A 22,517-nucleotide genomic window follows, 5' to 3' on the forward strand; every position below is an offset into this window, starting at 1 on the left:
TTAAGCAGGTATAACATGTATGCTGTACCCATACCCGAGCCAAAGTCACGTACGTTATTTAAATGTAATATATAACCACTGAGGAGTTAGTGAAATTATATTTAGACAAGTACATGCACCTAGTAACGTAAACACATTACTGCAAGAGCGATTTGAGTAGATCCTAGACAAAAAATTCTTTAATACACTGGCAAGGGCCAGGGTTCGGCATGCAAGACGTCTGACCAAAATGTGTAATGGCGGACAGTAAGCTAAGGGAGTTTGAACATTTCATACATTTCACTACAGTGAGCTTTTTTGGCATGTCAGTTTACAGTAAAACCAACTAATTTAATTGTACTCTTAGACTGAATTGTCCCTATAATGTATGAAATTATGGTCAGATATTATATATTATAATTAATTGTCACAAAAAAATAACAAAAGACGAAATTATAAAAAAAAAATGTTTCTCAGAGTGACAGCAATCAAACTCATTACTGGGAAAAACTATTCATATTCTTTGAGAGTGGCATGTATTTTGGAACTCCCTTACAAAATACAGTGATATCAGCTCAAACTGTTTTGAAAACAGACTTAAATACCAACTGGCCATAGTGTATCAATTTTTGGAGAACCAGTCAAGCTATATTTTGTAACTACAGAGCAGAATATAAACTATTTGATCATTGAACACTGAATATTGATCATAACTTTTCAACTACTGTAAGTGTTACTGTAATAGAACTATAGCATATTCTGTATAATTTGGGGGAAAACTCTGTACATTTCTGGATAATTACATATTGTTTACATATATTGAATTAATCGGTTTTGATTCCATTGTAAAATAAAGATCCTGTACTGGAAGTAAACATAGCCTAACCTAGCTTAACTGTAAAACGTATGAAGTATGGAGTAAAAATTTGAAAAATTTGGTGCCATGCCGATTTCAAGTAAAAGGAATTCCAGGTGTAGTTTTAATGATATCTTGGATCTCATTTCATTTCTCATAAATTTTGCTGACATTTCCTTACTAAATCCATTAGGAAATACAAAAATGTAAAATATTGATTTGTATGATTTTCAGTTTGCTTGCCTTGGCATTGAGTGTTGAGATGATGGTGGACTTACTATATATATAGATATGGCTGATGAAATGATGGTGGATTAAATCAAGATATGGCAGAAGACCGGGAAATAATGCGGGAGATTTGGGAAGGAAGAATACCTGTGTGCTTTTCCATATCTCCAGATGATGTAGAATCAGAGCAACCAGAATCTGTCTATGTTGGTATTCCTTATAAATGTATATAAACACCAAGTGTAAAGGAGTTCTGAATTACAAATAATGAATGAAACTAATATGGTACATGTACACACAAAAAAAGTGATAAATTGTAACGTTAAGTATATCTGATTGATTGATTGATTGATTGATTGATTGATTGATTGATTGATTGATTGATTGATAGGGCTTAACATCATTTTATAACCATGCTAAATATTTTAAGAATTAATCCTTCAGCTATATCAATTTATCAAATCAAATTGACAAATTGGTTTGTATCTTAATTTTCCTTTTTAAAAACTCTTTGCTTGCAATTGTAATAAGGAACTTCTTAAACTACTGTATAAATATGAACATGAAGGTAATGTAATGTTATATTGACGATATAGGACCTATAGTTGTGCATATTCCATTTTGAGCTTGATCTGTCAATTAGTCAACAAGATGACCGACTGGTAGCCATCTTTGATTTTGATACATGTAGTTGAAGTTTGTTACTGCTAAATTTCATTTGCAGGTTCCTCTTTGTGCCTTAAGTTATATGCAAATTTCATTTTAGGACTAATTGTATCACTATTTCTTGGAAAGTATATGTACTGTAGAAGAAATTTCTTATAATTAAAATATACTGAAGATCCTCTTGCCAAATTAGTTTCAATCAGATTTTGGCTCACCTATCTTGGACTGTGAAGACCATTCAATGGCAGGTGCCATGATCCATCTTAACAATTTTTAAATTACTACCGGTATATCCTTAAAACATTTTTAAAAGGGAAATATTTGCAAATAGCAATAAGGAATACCTGTATACAACACTTTCAGTACTTTGACTGATATGATTTCTTTCAAGATGCTCCATTTTTGTGTTAATTAAACACATATAACAAACTATTTGCATCAGTTTTTGTTCAAATGATGGGTATAGTTAATGCTCTGTTGGTGATAGAGCATCTTTAAGGTCCTTTTGGTAATCTGTTGATTAAACCGTTGTCTTATAATTTTTCAACAGTTGATGATGCCTCGTCTAAGTTACTTCCCCTTAGTAACAGATAAAATCCAAAAACATTTTGTGAAGTATGTTTCCTCAGAAAAGCAGGGTGAAATGTGGCTTGAATATGAGGGTCAACCTTTAAAATGGTGAGTATATATGGATTTTTCAGTTTGTTTGATAACAAAGACATTTTTTGCCCACCATTATTAGCTCGACCTGTTTGGTATACTTCCGGTTAATACCAACAAACATTCTGTGCTGACAAACAGGTTTCTATGAATGAAGACTCTGTTAAACTTATTCCATAAAATATAAAATTTGACACATATTTTGACATGTTTTATCAGCATAAGCAAAGTTCGTGATGATAATACCTTAATGTTATGATTTCTTTTCTTGCAGGCATTATCCTATTGGACTTTTGTTTGACCTGTTTGCCTGCAAAGACATTTTGCCTTGGTGTGTAACAGTACATTTCCAGGTGTGTATAACCACTTCATACCTAATTCCTACGATGTCGTAGAGAAATAATATGTGATTAATTAAGTCAGTATAGATAAATGATTAACTTGCTTGGTCTTGTAACTATGATGTCAAATGTGTGTTAATCTGTTCATCACTTGTTTGTCCATCAGCACTTTGTCCATTCCCACACTGTCCATCACCAATTTGTCCATCACCACATTGCCAATCACTACTTTGTCCATCCTCCACGTTGCCTGTCCCTACATTGTCCATCCCCACGTTGTCCATCACCGATTTGTCCATCACCACTTTGTCCATCACCACATTGTCCATCACCACTTTATCCATAACCACATTGTCCATAACCACATTGTCCATCACCACTTTGTCTATCACCATTTTGTCCATAACCACTTTTTCCATCACCATGTTGTCCATCACCACTTTGTCCATCACCATGTTGTCCATCACCACATTGTCCATCATCACATTGTCCATCACCACATTGTCCATCCCCACTTTGTCCATCACCATTTTGTCCATCACCACTTTGTCCATCACCATACCATTGTTGTCCATCACCACATTGTCCATCATCACATTGTCCATCACCACATTGTCTATCCCCAGGTTGTCCATCACCACTTTTTCCATCACCATGTTGTCCATCACCACATTGTCCATCACCACATTGTCCATCACCACTTTGTCCATCACCACATTGTCCATCATCACATTGTCTATCCCCAGGTTGTCCATCACCACATTTTCCATCACCATGTTGTCCATCACCACATTGTCCATCACCACTTTGTCCATCACCACATTGTCCATCACCACATTGTCTATCCCATGGTTGTCCATCACCACTTTTTCTCATTCCATCACCATGTTGTCCATTACCACATTGTCCATCACCACATTGTCCATCACCACTTTGTCCATCCCCACTTTGTCTATCACCATTTTGTCCATCATCCCATTTTGTCCATCACCATGTTGTCCATCACCATGTTGTCCATCACCACATTGTCTATCCCCAGGTTGTCCATCACCACTTTGTCCATCAGCGCTTTATTCATCACCCACGTTGTCCATCACCACATTGTCCATCACCACTTTGTCTATCACCATTTTGTCCATCACCACGTTGTCCATCACCACTTTTTCAATCACCACTTTATCCATCACCTCATCATCCATCACCATCCATCACCACTTTGTCCATCACCACTTTATCCATCACCACTTTGTCTATCCCCAGGTTGTCCATCACCACTTTTTCCATCACCACATTGTCTATCCCCAGGTTGTCCATCACCACTTTTTCCATAACCACTTTGTCCATCACCACTTGTCCATCATCACTTCTTCTGTCAACTATTAATCAGCTCCTTTAAATCTTAAAGGTCCACTACCTTTCTGAAACCGCTTTTAATTTTATAAAATGGGAATGTAAAACGAGATCTATAATTTTGTTGAGTCGCAAAAGTTATGAACTTACCGCTAATAAACACTTATCATCACCTTCTGAACAATCTGATTAAAATAAATAAAATGTTAATTTTCATAAGGCTTATGTCTTATGTTTCCCGCCAACATCCTAGATACTGCGCGGTAGTTGATTACCACTGCGCCAGATGGCAAAACAGCGAAATAACTCTTCACTGTTATTATATAATATGCAGAAAATCTTGCATATATTTGGTGATAGATATTTTCTCATGGTTTTAAGAAACTGTTATATTTTTCTCTGCAGAGGTAGTGGGCCTTTAATGCTTGTATGAATAACAACCAAATTTGGTGTGAAACATTATTTGGAGAGGACAAACAAATTTCAAATGAATGAGGCCTATCCCATCATATTGGACAGAGGGGCGGGGATCAAAATGGAAATCTTTCTTAAATTTTTGCTATGAAATACTGTAAGCTTTTTTATCATCCTTTGTAAAAAAAAGTTTCTCAGATGACCGTTATACGGCCCCCCATGTTTAAAGTCTTATGTTATCCACAGTGTTTTCCTGAAGAGGACTTGCTACACTGTAGCAGTAAAGATGTAGTGGAATCACACTTCATTTCTACAGTTAAAGAAGCAGATACACTCAAACATCGTGGTCAGGTTATCAACAGTATGCAGAAACGTGATCACAAGCAACTTTGGTCTGGTCTCCTGCATGGTATGTCTAGATTTCTGTTTAACTGGTGAAGTAAACATTAAAAATGTACTCAGCTTGCAATGGTATCTAAATACTGTACAGGATCTAACATGAGTACGTAGCTATGTAATATAACATATATTGAAACACATCCCATATTTTGATATTAAGAGGCATATTAATATATTTAATGAGTTTTAAGGGACGATTCATTCTTAGAGTACATTAAGATTTGCACATATATCAGAAACAAATCAGTTGTTAGTAATGAAAGTGAGATTAGTTTGTTTTACTGTGATATGCCACCAGAAAAGCCCACTGTGAAAAAATGTGTGTGAAATGTTCAAATTCGCTTGCTGTCCGCAATTATATATTATGGTGGGGTGTCTTGTATGCCAAACCCTGGCCCTTGCTAGTGGAGTTAAGAAACTTTTGTCTACAAATACTTAAATCGAGTTTACAGTAGTGTGTTTACCGTGTTATGTGCATGCTCCTGTCTAAAAAACAATTTCACCAACTTCTTGTTGGTTACGTATTGCATTTGTTTAATTCATATGACATTGGCTCAAGTTTGAGTACAGCGTACATTGTTGTACCTGCTAAATGGTATTGCAATACGATTTTGGATTTCAATGGTTTCAATTAATTTAAAAATACTTCACAACATTGTGGATATTTTCAAATTTTATATTTACATGTTTCATAAGAAATGTAGAACAATAAATATATGCGTTATTTTGTTTCGTCGTTATGTAACAGATGAATCCTCACTTTATTGTCCCCTTAATGAATTTCTTGTTTTATAACCACCGTAGTTATATACTGTTTATCACATAGACAAAACAGGCTAAAATCTTTAAACAACTTTCTTGTGCATTATAAACAGTCAGAGAAACTTGATATTGGGCCCTTAGCATGCTGGTATAAAGGGCTACAAATTTGTTCAAATGATTGTCCTTGGCCCACATTCAAGGTCACAGGGGTCCAGTAGGCTAATATCTTAATACAACCACTTTCTTATGAATAACAAAGAAGCCTAGAAGCCTGATAATGGGACTGTAGCATGTTTGGAAGCTCAAATGAATGACCTTGACCTCCATTCAAGGTCACATTGACCTTTATTCAAGGTCACAGGGATCTAGTATGCTTAAATCTTATAAATGGTTTCCTGTCAATGACTAATTAGAGGCTTAGTGTAAATTGTTTCTTGTCAATGACTAATTAGAGACTTAGTGTAAATGGTTTCTTGGCAGTGACTTAGAGGCTTCTTGTAAATGGTTTCTTGTCAATGACTAATTAGAGGCTTAGTGTAAATTGTTTCTTGTCAATGATTAATTAGAGACTTAGTGTAAATGGTTTCTTGGCAGTGACTTAGAGGCTTCTTGTAAATGGTTTCTTGTCAATGACTAATTAGAGGCTTAGTGTAAATGGTTTCTTGTCAATGACTAATTAGAGGCTTAGTGTAAATGGTTTCTTGTCAATAATTAATTAGAGGTTTAGTGTAAATGGTTTCTTGTCAGTGACTTAGAGGCATAGTGTAAATGGTTTCTTGTCAATGACTAATTAGAGGCTTAGTGTAAATGGTTTCTTGTCAATGACTAATTAGAGGCTTAGTGTAAATGGTTTCTTGTCAATGACTAATTAGAGGCTTAGTGTAAATGGTTTCTTGTCAATGACTAATTAGAGGCTTAGTGTAAATGGTTTCTTGTCAATGACTAATTAGAGCCTTAATGTAAATGGTTTCTTGTCAATGATTAATTAGAGCCTTGGCTTAGTGTAAATGGTTTCTTGTCAATGATTAAGAGGCCTAGAGTCCTGATATTAGGCATGTAGCATGCTGGAATGAAGCACTACAAATCAAAGTTTGTTCAAATAAATGAACTTGGACTTAAATAATTCAAGGTCACAGGGATCAAATAGGTGAAACAACTTGATAATTATCTCATTTTGCCTGTAAATTCACTATAATTGCATTCTGATTTAGATGCAAACAATACTTACAGAATATTAAAAGACTTACTTTGATGCCATTAGTTTTAGAAGCAATATGAATTGTACAAACTTCCAATTATTGTCAGATGACAGTTAAATTCCTTTGGTCCTCTCATTCCAATAGGGGTTACTGACCTATTCCAAATAATTATCTGTGATTTGAGTTTAGTGAGCTATATAGGCTTTTGTCAAAATTAAGTTTAGGAATCTCATCAAGATTTTCACTTAATTCTTTTCCTTATAATGTACTTTTCCTCATTGAACATATGTAAGTTCTGGTTAAAACAGTTGACATAATTCTTGTTTAAATCAATCTATATAATTGGAGTTTTTTCATATCTAGAATTTTGACACTTAACAAGAAATAACAGGGCTCTTTACTTAACTTTTGTAATGCTTTTCTACGGGGAAATTTAAGTTAAGGAATTCCTTAGAGTTAAGAAATGTTAATGAAACTGGGCCCAGCAAGCACTCTTATAAAGTTTTGCCTTAATTCATATTTCTTTTGCAGAGAAATTTGATCAGTTTTGGTCAGTCAATAAGAAATTAATGGAATCAGCAGGAGAAGATATGTTTAAGAGTATCCCTTATAGATTTTATATGGTAAGTATAAAAAATACATGTATTTCATTTGAATAATTTCCAAAAGATAATTTCAATGTAAGATTATCCTAAACCAACAAGAAACCACTTTTTTTTTTAAAATCATTGTCAGATTTTAGTTTTGTCCACATGTAAGCCTCTCTGAATTATAATCAGCACAGAAAAAATGTTGCGGCTTCTTATCCAGAAAATATGATATATATGTAGATGAATATCATAATCGATCTTTATCATATGTAAATCAATAATAAAATAAGTTGCATACTTTTAAAAGATTAAATAGACTAGTCAGCATAGGACTGAAATTGAATATTAATAACAAGAAACTATGGAACACTCATTCAGAAAATCTCCTTTTTTTATTTGCGCAAATCAACAACTTCTGCATCCGTACGATAGAAGCATTATGAAAATGCATTTTCTGAAATATCGGTATGCAAATTAAATTATTAACAACAAATTAGTAATAACTATTGAATATTTAGGTAGGAATGAGCAATCCAGGGTTTTATTACATTAAATCATATAGGGGTACAGTCTTGACCACACAATCAGTTCATTGATGGGGGATGGGGGTATTTGAGGAATGCAAAATTGAGTTAGAAGGGTTATACTGTATATTATTGTTGATTTTTCATATCACAGCCCGAGAGGTGCTATATACAACAGATTTTTAGACCTGTCTCGACAGAGGGAAACAACCAAACTCTCCGGGACCTCCTAATGCAAGTTGTGCCTAATATGTGGAATGAAGGTAAAGATATTGATGAGACTTCAATTAAGAATTTTAATGAATTTTACCATATAAGCTTTTAACAATTAGATTTATTTAAAGTCACAGGGGTCCACTAGAGTTCTGCATGGAATGTAACCAAATTTGGCCAGAAACATTCTTGGGGGAAGGGGAACAAGGTGTGTATAAATTTTGGCTCTGACCCCATGGGGGCAGGTGGGGCGGTCCCAATTGGGGAAATAGAGGTAAATCCTTTAAATCGCTACCAGTCATAGAGTTCTGCATGGCAAGTAACCAAATTTGGCCAGATTCATCCTTGGGGGAAGAGAACATAGTTTGTATAAATTTTGGTTCTGACCCCCGCTAGAGCAGAAAGAATGGGTCCCACTAGGGAAATTAGAGGTAAATCTTTAAATTCCTTCAGAAAAGAAACATTGATCCTGTAATCAGAACATTACTTAGCATTACAATGACCAGATGAGCCATACAGGCCCTCTGGGCCTCTTGTTCTTTGATCAACTTCATGCCAAAAATATACCGGATATTAGGCCAGAAGAATCCTGAGATGAATGGCTACCAAATAGGATCAAATTAAAAACCTCGACTGTTATTCAAAATCATGAAAACCATGCAATTATGGAGAAGAACTACAAAGGGTTTTTTTTTTCAAATTTATGACTTGGGCCGACCTTTAAGGTCATAGGGAACAAATTATATGAAAAAGAATATTAAAAGACTTCTTGCCATTATTAAGTTTGCTCAAGTGAATTTCTTTAACTTCATTCAGGATCACACAAGTCCAATAGTTTTTAAATGACTTTTGGTGTCTACTATTGGGAACCAAAGGCCAGGCCCCCTGACTTGAAAAAGGATCAATTTGACTATTTCCATATAAAGGCTTTCTTCTCTGAATTTCCTTTTCATAGAGTTCAGCATGGATATTAACCAAATTGGTCAGAAACATCCTTGGGGGGAAGGGGAACAGGGTTTGTATAAATTTTGGCTCTGACCCCTTGGGGGCAGGAGGGGCGGGGCCCAATAGGGGAAATAGAGATAAATCATTTAAATCACTACTTGTCATAGAGTTCTGCTTAGATTGTAACCAAATTTGAGCAGAAACATCCTGTGGGGATGAGTAACAAAATTTATATAAATTTTGGCTCTGACCCTGTGGAACAGAAAGAGTGGGACCCAATAGGTATATTGGAGGTAAAAATTCTTGAGAAAAGAAACAATGAACCTGGGTTCAGAACATAACTTAACATTACAAACCAGGTGAGTGATACAGGCCCTCTGTGCCTCTTGTTTGCATTTGTAGTATCTTAATGGGGTTGGGATTGAAAGTGAAACAAATAGTGGGACCAACCCCAGGGGACTGATGGATGGGGCTTTAAAGGTCATTTTGGCCATTTCAATACAAATGACTTCTTCTCTGAAACTACATATTTAAGCATTGAATAGCACTTGTATTACAATGGTATCATCCTTATATTGCATTGATATATTACTTATAGGATAGGGATTCAAAATTGTATAAATGCTAGGGCTGAACCCCCGGGGGCATGAGGGCTGAGGCCTGGAAAAGTGTCAGTTTGGCTATTTCCATATAAATGACTTCACTGAAACTAAGCATTGGATAGCACTTATATTGCATTTGCAGCATCCTTGTGAGATGGGAATCTTTGTACAAATGGGCTGACCAAAGACTGGTAGCATACCTATGAAGTTGTGATTCAAAATGGTTTCATTTGATGGTTCAAATCTCCAAAGGGGCAGTGCTAAAAATGGTTGTTTTGGTTAAATTCATGTTAAATAATAAATTTGTTTCTGAGAAACTAATCAAGCTATATCACCCATATGAAAAAAAAAGGATTTAAAGGCTATAGTTTAAGTAGAATGCATGTTTTGTATTTACAGATAAAACATTTTCTAGAAGAGTTGTTCTTCACGGAGTAGAGCCATGTCTGGATACACCCCTACTTTGGATGTCAGAACACCTTAGCTATCCTGATAATTACCTCCACATATGTTTATTGGACAGACCAAAAGTGGAGAAGGGCTGACAATATCATAACCCATTAGTTGATAATAATATAATTTTCTGTGTGTACATGTATGAGTGATCAGTCATATCTATTAACGTTCTAAGCATTCAGCTTGTTTACAATGCTGCTGATGTTTATGAAACTGTGAGTGTTAGACTATGATGTACGTGTGACCTATGGACCTTATACCCTGTGCTAAGATTTGTTTACATATTGCTGAATACATTCACTTTTACGATAAAGGGTATGCAGTAGTAATTCATGTGTATATGGTATGTTTGCTAAAAATCACTTTTCAATGCACCTGAAACTTGAAAACTCAAATTTAATATACTTAATTTCTGACATCAATTGAACTTAATGCATTGCATTTGGCACTGAAAAATGATGAATTTTCAAGGAAATACAAACTGATAGGGAAATCTATGGTATAAAATAAAGCTAGCAAATATGTTCATTCCTGAAGGAAATGTTCAGGAGGTGTATTAGAGCCTTCCTTTTCTGCTACATTTGATAACTATGTAGCTTTTGATATATAGAGATCATGTCTGCTTATTTCAAGTTAATATTAAGGCAGTTGTTTAAATTTTCATTTTTTAATTTATGTGTAACGTCGCTTTTAGTTCACCTGAGCCAAAGACTGATATGCATTCCATTTATCATAACAGATATGGTTACATGGTCATCAAATCAGAATGATTTAACATGTAGTTATAGCGATAATTAATCATTAGTTACGCACAACTAGCTCAAGAAGTTTCCCTAAATCTTATTCTTATTGATATCAAATAAAGATTTCAATATTGAAATACACTATTCTCAGTAATATTTCCCGCCAGGAAATTATAAATTCTCCCAAAAAGGATACTGAAGGAATATCATTTTAAAAATTGTGTTACCAAAGCTTAAGGAGCAAAAGTGTTCTTGAAATCCAATTCATGATATTGAACACACACACCTTTAATAGAAACATTTGCAAAAGAAAACTCTAAAATGAGCTATTTATTAGACAGCTTAACAATCCAGTTACGAAGGGGTGAGGTGTCGTGCATACACAAATGAAATTGTTAAAGGACTCTAAAACATGGAGTATTCTTTAAGAGATCATTTCAGAAATTCTAAATGTAAAATGAAATCATTGATACACCATTAAATATTTTAGAATTATACTTTGTGTTCATTGTGCATAAAGGGTCATTTAGAGCACAGAGTCAAGGAATCCTGATTAATTAAGCGAATGTTACAATTAGTACATTTTGTACATTTGTATTATCAGTGTAAAAAATTACTCTCAGATTAACATACAGTTACGTTTATGACTGGGTTTTTTTCTGACACACTGTCTATATTGTAATTTTTACTGATATGTTTAACAAAGTAAAATAAACTTTCATTTTCTTTTATTAGGTCACACCAGGAGACAAATTATAGTTATCATGTTCCATTCGTCATTGTTTTCCGAGTGTTAATCTATCATTCAAATTACTTCTTCTCAATAACCGAAAAGCCCAGGGTGCTGATATTTAGTCTGTAGCATGCAGGTATGAAGCGCTAGCAAGTATTTTCAAATATCGTCCGTACGAATGGTTTCCGGAGCATAACTCTAAAACCAGTAGAGATATTTCCACGAAACTTCATACACACATTGGTCTTATGGTCTAGTAGTGCCTTTTGCTATTATTAGGTTTTCATTTTTTGCATTTTTTCTTTAACCATGGAAACATTGCTGAAAATATCATATTTTTGTACCAGGTTCGTTTCCAGAGCATAACTCTAAAACCAGAAGAGATATTTCCACGAAACTTCATAGACACATTGGTCTTATGGTCTAGTAGTGCCTTTTGCTATTTTAAGGTTTTCACTTTTTGTACTTTTTTCTGTAACCATGGAAACATTGCTGAAAATGGCAGATTTTTGTGTAAGAATCGTTTCCGGAGCACAACTCTAAAACCAGCAGAGATATTTCCATGAAACTTCATAGACACATTGTTCTTATGGTCTAGTAGTGCCTTTTGCTATTTTTAGGTTTTCACTTTTTGTGTTTTTTTCTGTAACCATAGAAACATTGCTGAAAATATCATATTTTTGTAGCAGATTCATTTCCGGAGCATAACTCTAAAACCAGCAGAGATATTTCCACGAAACTTCATAGACACATTCTTTTTATGGTCTAGTAGTACCTTTTGCTATTTTTAGGTTTTCATTTTTTGCACTTTTTCCGTTACCATGGAAACATTGCTGAAAATATCATGGTAAATGGTAAATGTTACTTTGCAAAACTCCACCCATCTTTGTGTATATAGTCTAATATAAATGTCAAGGCTGTATACCTGATTCAAAAATTGCAGCCCCGCTCTACTTGAATTATACTCCATCTTTCTTTAGCTCAATTTCCTTTTTCCTGGGTTTTTTTCATACACATATGTCTCCACAATCAAACTTTCTTCAGCTTTGATATCTCCATTGGCGGGGGATCTGAATGACTATGTCCTTGTTATTGATAGCTAAGAGACCTTGAGACATATGCATGTGCCTTACTGATATTAGGCTCTAAGTTTGCTCTTATGGATGATATTGACCTTCTTTCAAGGTTTACAGGGGTCAAATAGCCTAAAATGTTTGAAAAAGATCAGTTATTTGGCATGTAATTAACCTAGACCTAAATTCACGGCCACGGGGATCAAACAGCATATAATCATTAAATGCCACAATCAATATGGGATTGTAGCATGCTCAAATAAAAAGCTACCAAGTTCGTTCAAATGAATGATTTTGGTGTTTTTTAAGGTCACAGTTGTCAAATACATCAGACGCTTACAACTTACTAAAGGGTTCTTATTTTACAATGCATTAATTGTTAGTTGAACGAAAACTGAGCATGTTCAGCCTTTTCTATCGAATACTTTGACTGTGTTCTGTTGTGCCAATAGTCAGATGATCCTTTATAATTAGGCCTATGGGCCTTTTATATCTGGATGAAATCGTAATGTGACAGTAAGACTTTTATTTCGATAATATCGTGCATAACTTGTGTATAAATGGGGTTCTTTTTTGTACGTCGGACTATCAGTTTTAAAAACAGGATCGTACATCATAAAGGCAGACTCGGACTTCATTTGTTCATGATAGGTCTTTATTTTGGCAGAATATTATTGAAAGCATTCCTCATTATTTTTATACTAATTCTTTGCGACAAAGATCTTGATACAGAGCCGAAGATATGGCATAAGCACTTTTTATCGGTTAGCATGTAATTGCAAAATAATACATGTAATAATACTAGTATTGGGAATTCAACAAGAAAGTACTTGTTTTGCTAAAGATCATCTACTCCTATAGGTACCGTTTCGATCGTTTACCCATACAGGTACACATAGTAGGGCAAACATACAAAGCAGATTTGTTTCCATTAATATGAAGACAGTCGGGATCATATCTTTTTAAATACGTGGCAAGCAATCAATAATCGAGTTTATGGCTTGTATAAAACACATAACAAAACCAAAGACTTATTGATATTTTATTATCGTATTTCACCGTATAACCAAAGACTTATTGATATTTTATTATCGTATTTCACCGTTAAACCAAAGACTTATTGATATTTTATTATCGTATTTCACCGCCAATAAGATCCCCCAGCTGGAAAACGAACTTGCAACAAAACGATTTTAATCACAATTAAATGGACAATACACATGAAGCTATTGACAACACTTTGTTTTGTGTGAATGGCATGGTCCGAATTTACTGGTTCAGTCCTGTGCGCTATAGATTGGCATAGATATACCATAAACGTCTCACATGCGAGGGTTACTGACCACATGGACACTCCGAGTAACACTTGATTTCGGCGTCACTGGAAATAAAGTACAGATACATGTAGATGGAAAACTAATATGATATCTCCTTTACCAACCACTATGACATATAAAAGAATATCAAACACTACTAAAAAATGGCGATATGTACATAGGCATAGAGCTCCTGGTTACTTGGTTATATATACGCTACTATGAAATGGTCAAATATATATTACTTACTTGCAACGGGCAAAGCAGTCGTTAAAGTAGGTGCGTCCGTCTCCACCACAAACTCGCTCGCCATCCAGCCAACACTGTGAACAGGAGTTCGATTCTTGCTGCACAGGAGGTAGAACGGGTTGAACTGTCGGGAAAAGGAAAGGTTGGAAAAAGAAAGCAAATGGGTCGACGGTAGGAGGTGGCGGTGGCGCGGTGCTACGTGGTGGGTGGCGCGTTCCTTCGATCTCCACTTGACCATTTTCTCTCTCACATGGACAGACTCCGGCGCAATTGAGCTCTACTTTTCTGTAAGAAAACACGGATACAAAAGCACAATTTAGATTTACTTTTCTCTAAGAGAACACATATACAATAGTACAATTTAGTTTTACTTTTCTAATTGAAAACATGATACAGCATAATTCAGTATTACTTTCCCACCAGAAAATTCAGGAAATAGTTTTAGTGTCTCTCCACAGGTAAAATATCGTTATGGTATGTCAATGGAATACTAATCGAATCGGAGTGAACCAATACACGTAGTTTTTCGGTGATTTCATATAAATCGAACATAAACCTCTTTTTAAGTTACCTGATACATTGTCCGAGACTGGTATAACCGTCTAACCTTTGTCACACAATTAATGTAATTTCGCTTGATTACCCCTACAAAGTTTTACTCACGCGCATTTCCTTTCGCAGTCATTGTTGTATACCCTGCTGTCTTTGCCGCATACTGGATTGTACGGCTGGTTCTCACACAAGCAGGGAGGAGTTGTGGGAGCCTTCGTGGTAGGAGCAGGCGTTGGGCATGGACAACGGCCGTTACACTTTTCTACTTGGTTTCTATAATCGAAAACATGTAAATGATGAAACATCAACACTCCCATATAGCTACCTAATTGCTGTCTATCATGGACTTAATTATCGTAGGTGGACTAATTGATTCAAAGCTATGAAGTATATCTTGAATAAGTCTGACATATCAAAATTTAAAGTTATATGCGCCGTAAATGGGCGAACATTTTGACGTGATTCTTTCTTCAGTAATCTATTTAAAAGCTGTGAAGTTTGATTAAGCTTTGAGTACATTTTAAATCACTGATAGACATGAATGACACTTTACAACCTTTTGTTTTTTCAGATGAAAACATATCTGAATATGAAGTCATTTTGTTATTAAGAATAACACTCTAAAACATGAAATGAAATTGTAGACCACAACTTCGCTTCTTTGCTTGACTGTGTGTACTCATATCACTGCATTATAGATGTAAATATCAGTATTTTTTATATATATTTGAGGTTTTATTTGACTTTGTAAAATAAAAACCTATTGCAATTTAACTTAGTCAGTGGACATCATTGACTATAATATTATGATACATGGCGATGGTACGCAATTTGGTCTGTCTTTCGATATACTTACGCACATCTGAGTTTGCAGTAATTGTCATAGGTGTGTTCGTCGGTACCACACACTGGTGCATATGTGGAGCCACATCCACATGGAGGAGGGACAAAGCATGGGCAGTTACCATCACAAGCCTTTCTTACATATCTGTTAAAATGGCAAATTTTGAAACACTTAATCGACACGCTCAGATGATTTTGTTGTTTGAAAAACTACACTTTTACTTCTAGCATTATAATGTTACAATGGATAGACGGATAAACTTGAAATGATTCTGTGAAGAGAAAATGAAATATATATACTGTCAATCACACGAGACTCATAACAAGTGTCCTTGCACGTCACTTTTGAGAAACGGTGAAATATACACACAAGGTTAATAAATAGTCCACACCTATTACAGTGTATGTCAACATGTCCACTACAACACCTCAAATGGCCACCTAGTTGTTTGTTTCTCAGGGATATCTGCCAAATGACATTAGATCCCATTAATACTGTCAGACACATTTCATTGCTGCCCGGATTAGACTCCACAGACTAACAAATGGTCTTTTGTATAATTTTGTTGAATGTTGTATTTGAATCTTTTTCACAAAACTTGTATACAGTTTTTTGTCTTATCTTTAATTAGGCACTAGTCTGCCAAAAAAAATGTTTGCCTATGAATTAGGAAAAAAATAAATAAATAAAAACGAATGGTATAAGCGGGTTAAGCGGACTTATTAGACTATAGAACGGATTTATCCTTTTTACCTTACGCACGTGACAAGATCCACTATAATTCATCAATTAAAGATGCTCCACCGCTGACAAATGGTAATTTTTCTCTATCAAAACCAGGAGAAGACGATTTAGTAATTTTCTTCAGTTACAAAAGTTACTCACTTTACACCATTAACACCATTGAAAAGTTTGACCTTCAAATTTTACTTCAAGATGAAAATACCAAAAATAATTAATTGCATCCCGAAAAAAATCCGTGGCACTATGTCCTATATGGAATGCAGTACTGATTGCGCATGCACCGAAAGCAAAATAAATTATTTTGAATTACTTTTTGTGTTAATTAGACATATGTATACACGATTAAACACACCAATTATTGCTCAAATGATGGATATCGTTTATGCTCTGTCGGCGGTGGAGCATCTTTAAGTGTTGCTTTACACTATAATTAGTTATTGGTTTCATCCTTACTCACGGAGGCATCTGGCATATGTTCGGATAGGTATGTCCGTCCGTACCACACAGCGGACTCCAGGAACAGTTCCTTGGTGGAGGTGGAAGGGGTCTGTTTGGTGCCCTATAAGGATTTGGAGGAGGTGGGCGTGCTCTTCCCCATGTACTTGCTGGTGGCGGCATGAATTGTGGAGGTGGCATGGCTCTATTTTTAGGGGGGCTCATTGGTCTACCTTGTGGCGGAGGTAGGGGTTGCATACGTCTTTGTGGGGGTTGTGGGGGACCTTGATATCTCATGTTAGGGGGCGGGAGAGGCCTTCCTCCCCTCCGTGGCGGGGGTGGTCCGCCACGACTTGGCGGTGCACGTTGGCATTGTACAATAACAATGGAGCCTGTGAAAAAATAATAACCATCTACTATGGAACGAGAAATTTTACAGTATTTATAAAATAAAATGCATGTTATTTAAAGTGAAAATTTTGTTCTTAAACACAGAAATTGGTTCAAAAATATTAATTTCATATTCATAAAAGTGCAATATATATTCAAAACTATTTAAATGTAGATATATATGGACAAAAGCTGTAAATATTTGTTCAAAATGTACCATATATGTTTAAAACTAAAATTTATATTAAAAAAATAAAACATGTACCGTAAAAATAGAAATACATTGTATTTGCCTTTTTTTGCATATTTTCCCAGAATTTACAAATAATACAACACTCTACGGGTCAACAGTATTACTTATTAACGTAAGGTCCGATGCATTAACACTATTTTTCCAACTATGTTATGGATACATTGGAAGACTTATATAGGTAAACCAAATGTCGATACTTTAAAGATGCTCCACCGCCGACAGAGCATAAATGATATTCATCATTCGAACAATAATTTGTGTTTAATCGTGTATATTTATGCCTAATTAACACAAAAATAATATAAAATAATTTATTTCGCCTTTGGTGCATGCGCAATCAGTACTTCATTTCATATAGAATATAGTGCCACGGAATTTTTTCGGGATGCAATTAATTATTTTTCATATTTTTAACTTGAAGTAAAATTAGAAGCTCAAACTTTTCAATGGTGGTAATGGTGTAAAGTAAGTAACTTTTGTAACAGAAGAAAAATACTAAATCGTCTGCTTCTGTTTTTGATAGTGAAAAAATACCATTTGTCAGCGGTGGAGCATCTTTAAAAGGGTCTAAAACCTTTAAGATGCTACGATGCTACACTACTGACGAATGTTTTTTTTTCCTGTCGGAAACAGAAACAGATGAATCAGTATTTTTCTTCATTTACAATTTTTTTTTTTTTTTTTTACATTTCATTGATAGTTTTGAGTTAATTAGGTTAATTAGACATATATATACACGATTAAACATAAGTTATTGTTCAAATAATGAGTATCGTTTATACTCTGTCGGTAGCAAATGCAAAAATGATTCTTAATCATGAAGAATATTAAACAGTTTTATATGATACATCAAACACTTTGTTTCATGCTACAGCCATACATTTTCCATTGGTGCATTACTTATTATCAGACAGAGTAAAACTACAAACTGTAAATAGGTTATAATTCTATTGTTATATCTAGGAGAGATGTATTAGCAAGAACGGTTTGGGAAACATGTGCCTCTTTTTTTACTATCGTTGATTTCGTACAGTGACCGTAATGGTCAGTAAGTTACATTGTCCGGAGAGGTTATGGTGAATGCTCACTTGGTAAGTTTTTTCTTGGACATGATAACAAATGTCAAACGTGAACGATGTGGGGAAGTTAATGTCGTTTATTATTGCCAATCCGTATGTAAGTTAGGAAAATACCTTGTCAGATTTATTTCCAATTTTATCGCCGGATTTATAAAACATAACGACAAACTAAGTGTCATATTTGTAACAACAATAAAATACTGTAGCTCATGTAACAAAGTTCACAGATCAGCCTGGCCAGCGTACAAATTAATATTCTAACGCAAGAACCACTGGGAAACGGATAGTAACAAGAATTTCTAGTTTTGTTTTTATTACTAAGACACAAAGATTCACAGGCTTCTTGTTTTCATAATATTTTTTTTTACTAATAAACGTTTTAATTTACTTCTGTACGCATTTTGTTCGTATTATAAGCCAACTAAGGCAGTAGTCTCATCCGTCATCAAACTATACCTAGAGTTTGATGTTCGTTATACCTGTTTTTACATTGTTCGACATTTGTACATTGGTTAACATGTGCCACGGGTAGCGATCCCAACATTTAGTATGGAACATCTGGAGAATGAGGACATAGCAACTGCCACGGTAGAATGCAAGTTTGTGGAAGCGATATATGGATGACATCCAAGTCATTTTGAGGAAAAAACACACCATTTAGAACATCACTAACAGTATCATGCGAGGAAGGTATAAATGCCCCTCCTTGATACTCTTTTAGTTATTTTGCACCTGGTCTACCGCAAATCAAAACAACACATACAAAATGTACCTCAACCTCCAATCACACCAACCCCTTACACCAGAAGTTGGATGTCGTCCGTATACTGCTGAAAATATGCTACACGATGAATTTAACGGACCAACAGTGCAAAATCAAATAACAGAATCACATACCCTCGACGATGAAAACATAAGAATATCCCATTTCAGCACTTGAGAAGGTAGATAAAGAACTAAAAGAAAGCAAGAAAAAGGGGGAAATAGGAAAACCAACGACAAGAATAGCCATAAAGGCCAAGTAGTCATTCCATACATAAACGGATATCTGAGACCATTCGTGAGACCTCTCGTACCCATGACATTAATTGCTACCACCATGCAACTTGGCAATATCCTCGTAGATCCGACGGATAAGATACTCAAAGAAGAGATCACAGAATGCTACGCGTATCATATCCGGGATTTGTAATCCGCCTCAAAGAATACCAGAAAGGCGTTGAAGCCGAAGAAGGCAATAAATTCACAAGATTTATATACGAAAATTATTCCAGATCCAGATCAAACAATTTGCTACCACTGACCACTTCATATAGCAGAATCGTGTGGTTGATTGGATGCATTCCAGAGGGCATGTAAACACAATATATATATTGGTAATTTGATAGCAGTCTTGTCATCGAAACAACACGAGAAATAATTTTGATTATTTTGTTAGATTACAATTTATATAGTATGATATATATTTTTCAAATAACAGAAAATGGTAATGATTTTTACCCTACAGATTTTTAATTTACGTGTACATTATTTATGCAATGCATTCTTTTAAGTTATTTCATTTTTCACATAATTGTATTGTTGTTTCGAATTATGTATGAAAGAATCTGTTATAAGGTTGTAAGTAATTATATATTGCAACATATTATCATTTTATTTTGAATCATTTCGACTCTTGTTTAGTAAAGTAGAATGTCAAAATAACTATCTTCATTGGCGAACCGTTGAGTATTATTTGCAACACAATTTTATTAAAAGGAAAAATATTTTAAAAGCATGTTGTAGTAGAAATGCCAAAATATGGTAAATGCTAGATCTATATAAAAACTTAAACACAATCAGAAGCGCCACTTTGTGATACAGCTACTAAATATATTCAATTCTATTTGGTGTGGCGGTTTGTACATTTATTGTTTCAATTTAACATTATCGTATCGAATATTATTCACTATCGGCCATTTTACCCATTGGAAATTCATGCAAAATCCTTTAAGTAATAATTCATCTTTATAATTATTCTGATTCTGTGTTAAATAAGTAGATATATTAATATATAACATATACATAATATCATTTATTGTTGATTTTTGAAACTTTAAAATGACATTCAAAATTTACGTTTTTTTAAAAGTACTCTACTTACCTAGTAAAAAAAGTAAAAGAGTGATTTTTGTCATTTTGATGAAAACAATGAGTTGGGATAAAATACCGCTCTCGGCACTCCAGACGCTAGTTGGTGCAGTCAGCTAGTGTGCGGCGGGAGACATTCTAGCGATACTGCACTTAGAACGGCCTTTTGTATGAGCGTCCTGAGCCATATAGACATTACTTTTACCTCCCCAACGCAACATCGTCTGGTCTATTTTTAACAGATGGATGTACTTAGGTTGGAGTGTTTTTTTCATAACAGTTTATTTTTTTTATTACTAATTCATCATTTCATACCACTAGGACATAAGCAATACTGTAAGCAACGATGCATACAAAAACAATTTCATGATTTATTCTCAACTTATTGTTATTTATACGTTTGCAATCTTGAATTCCCATTGGTCATGGAAACGTTGTATGAAATAGGTATGTCGCGTATCACAACGTATTATTTTAATATTCTCGCTATTAGTCCATCTCACCTTTTAATTTTAATTCATGATCTTTGTCAAATATGTCCGATAATTGTCGTGATTTATTCATTTAAACGTATAATCCATCATTATATACAGCGAGGTTCATCAATTACTTGATGATCCGGAAAAATCGAAATTATCAAAATATGAGAGGGATATTTCCCGGAGTATTGAGATAATAATGCTTCACGTTTTGCTGATTATACCTTAAGTGTATCATGATTGACGAGATTATGGTTTTGTACATAACAACAACTTCACAAGTGAAAATAACTTGGTGAAGTTTTGTGTAAATATTTTATTCCCTATTACCCCTTACATTTGACGGACTGGATCTCTAGACTCTAAAGCAAACTTCTTTATTGTACAGATATGGATTGATCATTTGACTTTTTTCCTGTCGTCATATGACTCTCTGAAAAACGGATAAAATGCAAATGGTTTATCTGAAAGGAAAGGTACAGAGACTCATAGATTTTGGAGAATTGCTTTTACCCCATATATTTACGTAATTCTTTTTTAAAGACGCTAAAATACTCTTTAACGATACACTAAAAATATAATGGTAAATTCATCTCATGATGTTAGCGGGACCATATTTCATTGAATTTGTTGTAGCTAATTAAAGTTTTTATGTAGGATGGCTAATCCCCAAATATAATGACATTTCTTGATGATAAAAGTCGACTTCAATTTTTTGCGCTGTTCATTTTCATTCTTACTGTAACATAAATAAAGTAAAATAAAAAAAAATGTTCATTAAAGGGAACGATGTGTAAATACATCTACTGTAAGGTATATTTTTCCATTTTATATAAAGTCAAAATTGACGGACTCACGTTGATTTGTACATAAGTTAACAGGAACAATGATAGACGTAAGACCACCAGCTAGACAACAGAAAAGAACATGGGAGAAGGAATTTTACGATTGGATGAAGATTTCAACATTTATGTCAGGACACATAAGTCAGGCGCAATGAATATTGTATATCCCTGTCGTTACTGTCTGGGAATGTTTTGTTTTGTTTTTTTGTTTGTTTTTTTTTTTTTTTTTTTTTATGTTATCGTTATGGATAGAACGAGTTTCCCTCTATAGCCTCGGAGGGCATCCTATAAAGTTGGTTCAAGTTTTTTACTGTTCCGTCTTAGTTATCTGAATGTTGTTATTGTTACCGATTGAAGTTAAATACATACCTCAATGATATAAAGGTATTTTTCTTACCTTCTAAATAGAGCGCTGAAACCCTATGGAACCATGGACATATAAAACATGGTAGGTGTGGCATTGACAGC

General features: G+C 34.5%; 2 protein-coding genes across 2 annotated transcripts in view; one reads left to right on the plus strand and one right to left on the minus strand.

Annotated features, from left to right (window-relative positions):
* LOC138323227 (autophagy protein 5-like) overlaps nucleotides 1-11,422 on the plus strand; it is a 15,092-nt gene extending 3,670 nt beyond the window's left edge. The window contains exons 2-8 of the mRNA XM_069267657.1: nucleotides 1,070-1,269; nucleotides 2,280-2,407; nucleotides 2,664-2,742; nucleotides 4,741-4,903; nucleotides 7,386-7,477; nucleotides 8,123-8,231; nucleotides 10,128-11,422. Of these exons, the coding sequence (XP_069123758.1) occupies nucleotides 1,162-1,269; nucleotides 2,280-2,407; nucleotides 2,664-2,742; nucleotides 4,741-4,903; nucleotides 7,386-7,477; nucleotides 8,123-8,231; nucleotides 10,128-10,273 (825 nt within the window). The 5' untranslated portion in view covers nucleotides 1,070-1,161 and the 3' untranslated portion in view covers nucleotides 10,274-11,422. The remainder of the gene's footprint in view (nucleotides 1-1,069; nucleotides 1,270-2,279; nucleotides 2,408-2,663; nucleotides 2,743-4,740; nucleotides 4,904-7,385; nucleotides 7,478-8,122; nucleotides 8,232-10,127) is intronic.
* Nucleotides 11,423-13,938: 2,516 nt separating this feature from the next.
* On the minus strand, nucleotides 13,939-20,849 carry LOC138323218 (four-domain proteases inhibitor-like). Its single transcript, XM_069267645.1, has 6 exons — nucleotides 20,739-20,849; nucleotides 16,896-17,265; nucleotides 15,707-15,838; nucleotides 14,962-15,123; nucleotides 14,299-14,583; nucleotides 13,939-14,114 (listed from the first exon to the last, which is right to left on the minus strand). Exons 1-6 carry the CDS (start codon nucleotides 20,770-20,772, stop codon nucleotides 14,069-14,071), a joined length of 1,029 nt encoding a protein of 342 aa, XP_069123746.1. The 5' UTR covers nucleotides 20,773-20,849; the 3' UTR covers nucleotides 13,939-14,068.
* Between the last annotated feature and the right edge of the window lie 1,668 nt (nucleotides 20,850-22,517).

The sequence above is a fragment of the Argopecten irradians genome, chromosome 1, assembly GCF_041381155.1.
Source record: "Argopecten irradians isolate NY chromosome 1, Ai_NY, whole genome shotgun sequence".
In the NCBI taxonomy this organism is placed as follows: Eukaryota; Metazoa; Mollusca; class Bivalvia; order Pectinida; family Pectinidae; genus Argopecten; species Argopecten irradians.